This window comes from Chlamydotis macqueenii, chromosome Z (genome assembly GCF_036417535.1).
Source record: "Chlamydotis macqueenii isolate bChlMac1 chromosome Z, bChlMac1.mat, whole genome shotgun sequence".
In the NCBI taxonomy this organism is placed as follows: Eukaryota; Metazoa; Chordata; class Aves; order Otidiformes; family Otididae; genus Chlamydotis; species Chlamydotis macqueenii.
This window is the reverse complement of record NC_141593.1, coordinates 24,123,922-24,136,307: the sequence shown is the minus strand read 5'-3', so window position 1 is coordinate 24,136,307 and position 12,386 is coordinate 24,123,922. Positions and strand designations below refer to the sequence as shown.

Below are 12,386 nucleotides of genomic sequence, written 5' to 3'. Positions count from 1 at the left end.
GACAAAAGTACAATAACAGATGGGAATTCCTGTTCTGTTTACTTAATAGTTAAGGATCTCAGTGTCTTTATTAAATATCCATTAATTCTCAAAACTAGTTCCAGTAGTTCTCTAGTTTGACATCTTCAGGATTTTGATAGTTATTGACCAAGTACTTCTTTCCCACTTGCATCTTTTGTGCTGATAAAACATTTGAAGTGACTTTAGAAAGTGGATGTTTACTTTTCGTTCTAAATAGCAAATAAATTGATTCTACAGCTCGTTCTAATCCAACTACTTGCTAATAGTATTTTCTGAATAAGATTTACATTTACAGTTTTTGTCTGTATTAAATGCATGTCCCTTGCCGCCCTCTTAAAAACCTAAATCTTTCCAGAGTGCCTCCAATTTTAGACTTCATGCATTGTGTATGATAGCACTGAGGCTGTTTCAGACAATTCTTCAGTACAACAACTTGCAAATACATGTCCATTTCAGAATGTAAGAAACCTATTGTATGCTAGCCAACATCCCAATAAATATTTTTACTGGAATTATTTTGCAGCTTTTTTAATGAAGTTATTTTAATTCTTAATTGAGCTAACTTGAGAGGTAGCAATTAGAGCAAACCTATGCTTATTCTATATTTAGAAATTGATGTGAGATATTAGCTTCTAGAATTTTGCTTTGTATTGCCTTTCTAATAACTATACGAAGAACTATCTGCCTTACTGTTTTGTCTACCAAGCCAATAAATTATTGCTTCTTTGACTTTATTGAGTATATTTTAATTACTTGTATGTAGTAACACTTGTTTTGAGTGCCTTGTTTGCATTAAAGTTTAATATGCATAACCTCTGCTTTCCCTGGGTCTTGTTTGTTTGCCTTGTATGCGTTTTTATTGAACTTCTGTTTTTCCAGTGATTGCTGAATATGGGGAAATTTATTTATAGGACAAAAGAAGGCGTTAAGTGGTTTCTGAGAAGACATTATCAGAAGTAACATTTTTTTTTCTTCTCTTTTTTCCTGTACTATTTCCTTACTACCTACATCAGTCCAATAATAGATAATCTTGTACATCAGCTGAACTTCATTTAAGTCCATGCAGTTCTCCAGATCTGCTGTACAATGATAGAGCTTGAAGATGTACTTTCTCTGATTTTACTTCAGTACTTTTTGCTTCTAGGAAAATCCCAAACTGCATAGCTATGTTCTGTGGGTTCTTTTTTTTTTTTTTTTTGTTTTGTTTTTTTTGTTTGGGTTTTAGGGTTGTTTTTTTTTTTTTTTTTGGTATCTGAATGATTTTCCAAGGCAGCTGGATACTGCTCTTTGTTTCATGTTAAGTAACTGTGAGGGTTTTTTTTTGCTTCTCAGTTTTGATTTGGGTTATAAAAATGAGTCCATCAGTTTGACAGGAAGACTTAGTGCAGCCTCAGTTTAAAATGGTTGCATGCTGTCACTTTTTAAGAGCCGTCTCTTGAGAGTGCAGGAGCAGGCAATTCCAAAATGTTGGAAGTCAAGCAAGCAGGGCAGAAGGCCAGCTTGGCTGAGTAGAGATCTTCTAGAGCTCAGATGGAAAAGGAGGGTGTATGGATGTTGAAAGCAAGGACAGGTAACACAGGAGGACTACAGAAATGCTGTTCACCACTATAGGGAGAAAATTCATGTGGCCAAATCTTGATTAGTGTTCAAGCTGTCCGACACTGTGAAGGACAACAACATCATGCACTAATTCCATTAAGTGATATTAAATAACTCGTAAGTGATATTAAACACAAAGTAATATTCATGAATGGTGTAGACATACTGTAGCTCAAAAATAGCTGCTTTATATGCACCATAAGAAGAGACTAACTGTGCTGGCATTTGCTGGTGGGCTAAGACAGCCTTTAGAAAAGTGGAAGTTATTTTCAAAGAAAACTTAAGAGCTTAAACTCTGCCAAGCGAAGTGTGAAACTGTAAGGCAGGCTCAAAGCTCTGAGGAGAAACTTGTTTAACAACTTGGGAAACTGTTTATTGGAAGCAAGAATCTTCTTCCATCTTTAAGGTTGTAAGAGTACTAGTAGAAGATAATGATGTAGGAAAAAGCTAAATTAATTGTTCCTTTAAAGGGGAAGTGTCTTGAACTTGAATTCTCAATAGAATAGGCTTTAGAGAAGCACTAACTTGCCAGAAATATGTAGTCAGCTGAGTGTTCAGGAAATTAAGATGGAAAATTGCTAAAGCATGAACTAGAATGGGCCTCAGCTGGCTTCATACCAGAGGAAGGAAAGTGACAGCAATCATGCTCACTGTAGAAAAAGCTCTTAAAAGGATTCAAGAAATTAAGAGGCCAGAAGGTACAAATTCTTTACTGGGCAAGTAGAGGTGGAGGCAGGGGGGAAGGGCATGGGAAAGTCTACCAATCATAAGTGTTTTTTTTGTTGGTTGGTTGTTTTTTTTGTTTGTTTAGGGTTTATTTTGTTGGTTTTTTTTTAGCAGACTTCTACACAGGCAGGGGCTTTAACCTTCGAACGGATATGGAAGTTGCCTCGACTGCTTGGTCATTCGTGCATTAAGTAATGGATTGTAGCACACAGATTTAACAACGTGAGATTCAGGACAGCTGCTACCTTGCACTTCAGTGCTTGAAATAAGCCTGGGGTGTCCTCCTTTGTGTTACTACAGTGATACGACTGTATGATTTTTGAGGGGCTGAGGCCTGAATAACAATCATAATAAGTCATGTTATTACAGAATATCCAAAGGTATACATTATTCTGAGTCATGTACCATCCTTGTAGAAGTCATGGTAGCCTTTCAGTTGCAGAGCTTCATGATTGTCCAAATAATGAAGTCAGTCATACTAGTTACTGTATGGATATATTGAATGTGAGAGCATCTGTTTCGTTAACGTTAGAGACTTTTCTCGGTTTTAAGGAAGTAATAAGTAAAAGGGAAAGCAGTAAACAAAGGCGGAAACACAAACCTGGTAGGTAAGTGATAACAAAGACAAAACAGAAGACCAGAACTCATCAGCCAGTACTTTAAGGGCTTTGAAGAGGGTTGTGTTTCTTTTGTTTAGTGGGGTGCTATGGTGGCAGCTTCTGCAAGAAGCTGCTAGAAGTTTCCCCTTTGTCTGGTGGACTTGGCCAGGTCTAGGGACAACCTGCTACTGGCCAGGGCCGAGCCAATTGGTAATTGAATGTTTAGTGATAACACCTCTGTAATAACATATTTAAGAAGGGGCAAAATAAGAAAAAAGAAGTGAAGAAGCAGAAGAGAGGGGGAGGCACGGGACCTGTGAGCTCTCGTCGGGCAGCTGTCTGGGCTGATTCAGCCCAGCCTGGCTGCAAGAAGCAAAGCGAGGAGATATGAAGAGAACCTGAGAGGCGTCTGCCTGAGCCGGTGGTGAAGAATTTATTGTGAGAGGAACGGCTGCAGGTGCCAAGGTCAGTGAAGAAGGACAGGGAGGAGTAATGCTTCTCCCGGCAGAAATTCCCCTGCAGCCCATGGTGCAGCCCATGGTGAGGCCGGCTGTGCCCCTGCAGCCCATGGAGGCCCGCGGAGGAGCAGAGATCCCCCTGCAGCCCGGGGAGGACCCCACGCAGGAGCAGGCGGAGGCCTAAAGGAGGCTGTGGCCTGTGGAGGGCCCATACTGGGGCAGCTGTTCTGGAGGGACTGCACCCTGTGGAAAAACGACCCATGGCTGGAGCAGTTCATGAAGGACTGTAGCCTGTGGGAGGGACCCCACGCTGGAGCAGGGGAGGAATGTGAGGAGTTCTTCCCCCAAGGAGGAAGGAGCAGCGTAAAGCGACAAGTGATGAGCTGACTGTAACCCCCATTTTCTCTTCCCTCCTGTGCCGCTCAGGGTAGGGGAGGATGTGGAGATAATTGAAATGAAGTTAAGCCTGGGAAAAGGGATGGGTGAGGGGAAGTTGGTTTTGTTCTCTTCCTCTTTATCCTGCTTTGTTTTATCCTGTTTTATTAATAATAATAAATAAATAGTTTTCCCCAAGTCAAGTCTGTTTTGCCCGTAATGGTAACTTCAATGATCTCTCCCTGTCCTTATGATGAACCACAAGCCTTTTTATATTATTTCTTCCCCATTCCGTTGGAAGGTGGGGGAAGTGAGTGAGAAACTGCATAGCTTGGTCCAGGGTGGAGCTAAGCTACAACAAGGGTCAAGCTGGACTTTTTTAACTGATAAGAAGGAAGAAACAAGATAAGTATAATATTATGAGTAGTTAAGGGGAACCTGTAAGACTCTGCAAAATTTAGTAAGGAGTATTTAGGAGAATAGTCATAGTTGTTGAGCAGTTGGGGACTGAGGAGGAGCAAGGAGGAGACTAGAGCAGAGGCTGGTTGTGTGTAGGTTGCTACCAGTCAGTACACTTGTCTGAGAGCCACATGCGTAATCACAGCAGTTACTGTTAAATTCTTTCTTAACTATCTTTCAGTGACATTTCACTCTCTGCTTCATCTGTGAATGCTGCAACATCTAGATACCAGCAGCTGGAGAAGTTCCAGCAGTCGGAAAGGAGGAGTCCCCAGATCTCAGAGTGTGCTGGAAGGGGTAGCTTTGTAACATCCCTTAAGAGCTTTTGTCCCCCATCCCTTCTTGACTTTCGTAGGATGCACAGACCCTGTTAAAAATCACTGGAGTAGTCACCTTTCTTCCAGGGAGCACAGGCTCTTACCTAGGCACTGGGTCTTTTACACAATTCTCATTAAGTGCATAGTAGACAGCAAGTCTAACACTATATAGATGGCCAGCTAGCATATAGTGGAACCTAAGCAATGTAGAAATCTGAATCAGAAGAATCTTGTACGTAATTAGTCATATGTCATATATGCTGTTGGCTAACATAGAATCATAGAATCTTTAAGGTTGGAAAAGACTTCCAAGATCATCAAAAACAACTGTCAACCTAGCAACACCATGCCTACTAAACCACATCCTGAAGTGCCATGTGTACACGTTCTTTGAACACCTCCAGGGATGGTGACTCCACCACTTCCTTGGGCAGCCTGCTCCGGTGCCTGATCTCTCTTTCAGTAAAGAAGTGTTTCGTAATGTCCGACCTAAACCTCCCCTGCCACAGCTTAAGGCCATTTCCTCTTATCCTATCACTAGTTACCTGGGAGACGAGATAACACCCACCTCCCTACAGTCTCCTTTCAGGTAGCTGTAGAGAGCAATGAGGTCTCCCCTCAGCCTCCTCTTCTGCAGACTAAACAATCCCAGTTCCCTCCGCTGCTCCTCATAAGACTTGTTCCTTAGACCTCTCACCAGCTTTGTTGCCCCTCTCTGGATGCACTCGAGCAACTCAACGTCCTTCTTGTACTGAAGAGCCCAAAACTGCACACAGTATTTGAGGTGCAGCCTCACCAGTGCTTGAGTACAGGGACATGATCACTTCCCTACTCCTGCTGGCCACACTGTTCCTGATACAAGCCAGGATGCTGTTGGCCTTCTTGGCCACCTGGGCACACTGCTGGCTCATGTTCAGCCAGCTGTCTACCATACCCCCAGGTCCCTTTCTGCCGGGCAGCTTTCCAGCCACTCTTCCCCAGCCTTGAAGTGTTGCACGGGGTTGTTGTGACCAAAGTGCAGGAACTGGCACTTGGCCTTGTTGAACCTCATACAGTTACCTCAGCCCATTGGTCCAGCCTGTCCAGATCCCTCTGCAGAGCCTTCCTACCCTCGAGCAGATTGACACTCCTGCCCCGGTTGCTGTCATCTGCAAACTTACTGAGGGACCACTCAATCCCTTCATCCAGATTGTTGACAAAGACATTAAGCAGAACTGGCCCCAGTACTGAGCCCTGGTGCAACACCACTTGCGACCAGCCACCAACTGGATTTAACTCCATTCACAACAATCTTATACCTTAAATTAATGACATATGTCATATATGCTGTTGGCTAACATCTTCTATTCCGTAACTCTAGTGAGCTTTCTGATTGGTTGTTTTTTTCATAAGCATGTATGCATGTTCCAGTCACTGCAGGCTGTTTGGACAAAGTGTCTTTCAAGGACAAATATTTTTAATTCATTGGTCAAATATTTTCTAGTCTGACAATCCATGTATTTGCACTATAACAGGTAATACTACTTTTTACGGTATTACAGGAGGGTGACTGTAGTCCTTGCTGGAGATTATGAACAGTCTTGCACATTAGTCTAGCAGGCAGCTGCTTATCTGTTATGCTTTCAAAGCTATTGTTACTTTAGACACAGAGCTACAATAATGAGACTTTTTTGTTTGTTTATTTTGTTTTTGTAGCATTGCTCTGGACTACAGTGCATAATACATAAGAGTTTTTGCTTAGTAACTTTTTGTTACTCGTGATGCAGGTTTTGTATCTTATATTTGATGATATGACTATTGATGGTTGTCTAGTTTTTGTAGTAGTTCTCATACAAGCCCTTTTCCTTATCACAGAAGGCTCCAACATAAGGAGTAGCAGTATTAACCATCTTTAGCCAACTTCATAGAATCACAGAATAATTTAGGTTGGAAAAGACCCTTGAGATAATTGAGTCCCTCTGTTTATCTGTCAAGTCCACCACTAAGCCATGTCCCTAAGCGCCACATCTACACATCGTTTAAATACCTCCAGGGATGGTGACTCAACCACTTCCCTGGGCAGCCTGTTCCAATGCTTGACAACCCTTTTTTTGAAGGCATTTTTCCTAACATCCAATCTAGTCCTCCCCTGGTGCAACTTCAGGCAGTTTCCTCTTGTCCTATGACTTGCTACTTGGGAGAAAGGACCAACACCCACCTTGCTACAGCCTCCTTTCACATAGTTGTAGAGAGTGATTAAGACCTCCCCTCAGCCTCCTTTTCTCCAGGCTAAACAACCCCACTTCCCTCAGCTGCTCCTGATAAGACTTTTGCCCTAGACCCTTCACCAGCTTCATTGCCCTTCGGACCCTTTCTTGTAGTGAGGGGCCCAAAACTGAATGCAGTATTTGAGATGCAGCCTCACCAGTGCTATGTAGAGAGAGGCAATCACTTCTCTAGTCTTGCTGGCCACAGTATTTCTGATGCAAGCCAGGATGCTATTGACCTTCTTTGCCACGTGGGCACACTGCTGGCTCATATTCAGCTGGCTGTTGACCAACACCCCGAGGTTCTTTTCCACCAGGCAGTTTTCCAGCCACTCTTCCCCAGTGTTGCTGTGACCCAAGTGCAGGACCTGGCATTTAGCCTTTGGTCCTTTCATCCTACAACACTAAGTAATCTTTCTTAGGATGAAAAGCTTAAATCACCAAGCAGTTCTGAGAAATGAGAGCTCAGTGATATCTCAGTATCCTGTCAGGAGCTCATGTGTAAGGTGGAAATACAATTTCAAAATGTTGGAATCAGCTGATGTTGCTGAGACATGCTGCAATATCACACACAGAGGTGGAGTTTGCTCAGGTATAATGTCTTCTCCTCGATGTACTGCATTGCAAAAGATGGTTAGAAAAGATGCAAGTAATCTGAACCAAGTCATAATTTACCAAGTTAATGGTGTTTAGCTGATTTCTGCTTTTTTTTTAAGATGCTTTTGTATTGAAAACATCACACTTCTCACAACGTTTTTGTTTGATTCACAAATTCAGTGACTCACTGCAGTCTTACTAGGAACAAGCGGTTCTCTGTCTTACAAGATCACAGAACGGGGTAGTCTTCCATATTGCAAGCTCTACAAAAAGAAATAACGGTAGTTTCCCCCAAGCATATTTAAGAATAAAATAACATCATAGTGCTATACTGATCTGCTTTGGTAAAGCACAGATGGTAACTTCAATCTAGGCAGTAGCTTCTTCCTTGGTTTGATTGCTACTGATTAACATTGTGTATGATAGAGAGTTGTGGAGAAAGTCAGAGAAGATGATAAATGGGAATAAGAACAAGAGGATATTGAAAAAAAAAAAGGAAAAAGAAAAAAAGTAAGCTACTAAAAGCTCCTTGTTAGCTATACTCTTACAGGTAATGACCAAGTGAATGAAATGGCAGTGGTGCTTCTCTAGTTAGCCAGGTGATAAAAGCCTTTGTTAAGTAGAAAGCTTTGAAAGACATTACTAATAAATGGCATTGTGTTTCAGAATATGAACAGATCACTGTTAAATCCTGCAGTTCTCTTGAAGAATAACTGTCTTTATTCATATTCATGTCCAAACAAATTTAAAAGTCTATTTCCTTTCTATGGATCCCTGAAGTTTCATGTGTGTTTATGGCAAGTAGTGCAGTGTAAAACCAAATAAGCAGGCTGCTGCACCGCACAATATAGTTAACTTCATTTTCCTAGAGGTTATAAATATTGCAGGCAGCATATCAGATTTTCAGTTTATCAGTAACACTTCCTTTAAAACAACTAGATTGGTTCTTACAGAGTTAATGAACAGATGTTTATTAGAATAGGAGACTGTTTCCCTATAATTGTCTCTCATTTTCTTAGCCTCCTCCAGGAAATGTGAAAATGCCTAATGTACCCAGTACCCAGCCAGCAATAATGAAACCAACAGAAGAACCACCTGCTTACACACAAATTGCGAAGGTTTGTCTGTAATTTTCAAGCACTAGATTTCTTTTAATTATAATTTAAAAAATACACTTCTGGAATAATGGCTTTTATAAATAAGCATTGCTTTCCTAGTGATTTATGAACGTTAAAAACTGCCTTTAAGTAACTGGTTAATGCATGAATTTGTGCTATATTGGGTCAATCTTCATCCGTAACTGGAGATACTTAATTATAGAAAACAGACTTGGAATATTTATTCTGTGTTCATATTTTTACAATATCTGATGATGTTTGTTTTGTTCAGGAGCATGCCTTGGCCCAGGCAGAACTGCTAAAGCGTCAGGAAGAACTGGAAAGAAAAGCAGCTGAACTAGATCGCAGAGAAAGGGAAATGCAGAGTCTCAATCAGCAGGGGGGTATGCATGGAAAAATTACTTTTAAAATTGCAGCAATTTCACTTCTTCTTAGAAACTGTTCTGGTTTTACAGTGACATTGTGCAACAGATCAAAGAGGGTGCTTTATATTCTCTCTTATATTCTCAGGAAAAGAAAGGTTATGTCCTTTCAGACAGTGTATACAATGAATAAAAGCTAGCCTGTCCTTTGCAGATTTTCACTGTAAAAATTTTACATGTGACCTCAGTTACATGTTACTCTCTGCTATCAGCTACTTTTATTCTCGGTTAATATCTAAATAATACTATTCCATAGTATGGAGCATTCTGAGGAATAAAAATAACTTCATGAGTAAGGTCTCTTTGATTTCTCTTCTGTTAGTATTTATAGCTGTAGAACTTTGCTGTTTTGAAATATTTTCTTATCTTTTACTATATTACAGACATAATACTCTGTGCAAATAGCAGAAAGATCTGTTCTTTTATTAATCTTTACTAATTTTTCATGTGACACTTTGGAACCCATAGTCAAGATCAGTATCTCATTTTGCCACAAACTGTAAGTGTACTGTGCAAAACCATCAGTTTTTATATGGCAGTTTCAAAAATGAGAGGATTTACATCTTGCCGAAGATACTTTGCTAGAAGTAGATCCGTGGGAATATTCCTTTTCAAAAGGAAGAATTTCAGACTGAAGTTAGGGAAAAAAACAAACCGAAACATTATGTGTGATGTTGACTGTGTGTTGTCTTTTCACTTGTATCTAGAATTTTGACTTTTGTTTCCACATGTGCTGGTTTTTTTGAATACGCAGTGATACATTTCCAGGTTGCATAATTTCTTTGTAATTAAAATTCACAGGGAATTTTATAGAATAGAATATTTTCAGTTGGAAATGACCTACAATGATCACCCAGTCCAGCTGCCTGACCACTTCAAGGCTGACCAGAAGTTAAAGGATGTTACTAAGGGCATTGTCCAAATGCCTCTTAAACACAGACAGGCTTGGGGCATCAACCACCTCTCTAGCAAGCCTGTTCCAGTGTTTGAACACTCTCTTGGTAAAGAAATGCTTCCTGAAGTCCAGTTTAAACCTCCTCTAGTGCAACTTTCAACTGTTCCCACACATCCTGTCACTGGATACAGGGAGCGTCTCCCTCTCCACTTGCCTTCCTTAGGAAGCTGTAGAGAGCAGCAGTCATATCCCAGTCATATGCCAGGATCTGGGAATTGCTATTCTTCTAAGGAAAAGAATCAGGATGATATTGTCCCTTCAGTAATCCATTTTTATTTTCTCAGTATTTGTTCTTTTCAATCTCTCTATTAAAACTCTGACCTCTTCTCCCAGAGAATGATTTTGTTGGTTGTTTTTCATTTCCTTCTCCATGTATTGCCCTTCATCTAATTTCACAAACTTATATTGATGGTCTGGATTGATTACTTTTCCAGGCTTTAGGGACAGTTTTGTTCATCTGTATCTTAGAGAACATACCTCTGATACTCCATGCATGTTTCAGGATATTTCTAAAACGGGTATTGTTATTAGGTTGCAGTTGTTCACATCAAAGTGCTTGAAGAATCCATAAAGAATCTGTAAGATTCTGGGCTTTTAGGTTAAGCTGCAAACTATATTGGGAACTAGTTCAAAGTGTTACAGGTAGCTTGATGTTAAAAAGACCAGGATTCTGAGAATGAAGAACGTTTTTCAGTCCCCAGTCTTTGTGTTCAACAAAGTACGTGATTGTAGTGGGACTTTAGGGAAATGTGCATTTAAAAGTCAAAGAAGTCTGATAAATTGTTTTTCTGCCCATACGTGCTTGTTTTGTGAAGAATCCTCTTTTCTCATCACTTTATAGGAACTGTCAGATGCTTGGTTAGTCTTTTACATAGATAAAATATTGTACTTTTCCTTGATCTGTCTGCACTTCATTGTATTTTATTTCTGAAGTTTATTTTCAGTATTGTGTGAGGATTGCTTGGGTTTTGGTAGCCCATGTTATCCATACCACTTGTGAAACTCATGCATAGAACAATTTGAGCAAGTCCCAAATACATATCTCTTTCTAGTATACAGAGATTAAAAGTGTGTTATAAAGCACTTTTTTTTTTTTCCTGTTTTGCAGGTAGAAAAAATAACTGGCCTCCTCTTCCTGAGAATTTTCCAGTAGGTCCTTGTTTCTACCAGGACTTTTCTGTAGACATTCCTGTAGAATTTCAGAAGACAGTAAAGATTATGTACTATTTGTGGATGTGTAAGTATTTGTTTTAAAAGAAAAAACAAAGTGTCTATTCAACCTTGAGGATACATAGCTGCTACTTTGGCTTTTGCAATGCCTATAATGCCAGATTGTTTTAAATCCGGAAATAAAATGTTGAAGTGAAATCTTTTTTTTAGCTTCAGTTTTAAAAGTATCGAATTATTTCGTAGCAACTTCCATAGAAAAAAAAAGAGGGAGGATTATCTTAAGGTAATTTGGTTCTACTATACTGCAGTTTTCTGGTTTAAGTATCTTTGTTGTTGTAAAATCAGGTTTGGCTATTTATTAACTTGGAAATAATTTTACTGTTTTAAAAATCAGCTTATATATTAAGAAATAGAATTCACAATCAATGTTAATAGACTTGTGCATTAAGAAGTATAGTATCCATTTACTTTAATATAGTTTTATACAGTTCAGTACAGTTTTTAGTCTGTATCTTAATATCATTTAATATTAGTCTTAATATCATTCTAGTCTATTTTAAAAAATAGTGTAAAATAAATTAGCTGACAAATCAGTTGATGTTAAAACTATCCTCTGTACACCAAGAATGCTCTGCCCTATCTTTGTGGGGTTAATTTTGCCCTCATTCAGGTGCTGTGTTTTGACTGGAGAAGTGCTGGATGAACTAGATGTACAAATGCCAGAGCATTTGTTTCTCCTGCCTTGTCCAGTGTGATGAGAGCCTAATAATTAGGCTCCTCTGGGACTGAGGAAGTTCCAAGGATTTAGGTGCTTTGATGCATTTAATATCATTTTAGCATACTAAGGGGTTGTGAATGTCAGAATTTTCCTGTATTTTTTTCAGGGCTTCAGATTTAGTTAGCAAATCTCTGTAATTTTACCTGTTAATCTGGTAGTCTTACACCTGTGATTGAACCACATAATCGAAACGTAGAAAATGAACAGCCAGCAGTGAAGCAAGTGAATTCCACTTCATCATAATCCACAGCTTTCTGTACTCATTGCTGGGCCATTAATCTTCAAATAAACAACTAAATCCACTGTACAATGTGTGAGTAGTCACTCTTATAATGTCAGACATCCAAGATTTACATGAACTCTAAGATCAAGTACTCCAAAATTTTAGGATAGTTACTAATTCTGGCCATTTGCAGGACTGAGTTCTGAAAGTGCCATATGTTTCAAACATAAGGTGAAGCTGGGCAGTGAGAATTGAAATATTAATACTGTTTTTGTTTTTCCTTGTCATAGCAATAAATTAAGGAAGCAGCAACATTATGGTAT

The 12,386-nt window shown here is 39.6% G+C and overlaps 1 protein-coding gene across 1 annotated transcript in view; it reads left to right on the top strand.

The window, feature by feature from the left end:
* SCAMP1 (secretory carrier membrane protein 1) overlaps nt 1-12,386 on the top strand; it is a 43,791-nt gene that overhangs the window by 18,261 nt on the left and 13,144 nt on the right. Inside the window, exons 3-5 of the mRNA XM_086770016.1 lie at nt 8,417-8,515; nt 8,787-8,898; nt 11,001-11,129. Coding sequence (XP_086626142.1) covers nt 8,417-8,515; nt 8,787-8,898; nt 11,001-11,129 — 340 coding nt within the window. The remainder of the gene's footprint in view (nt 1-8,416; nt 8,516-8,786; nt 8,899-11,000; nt 11,130-12,386) is intronic.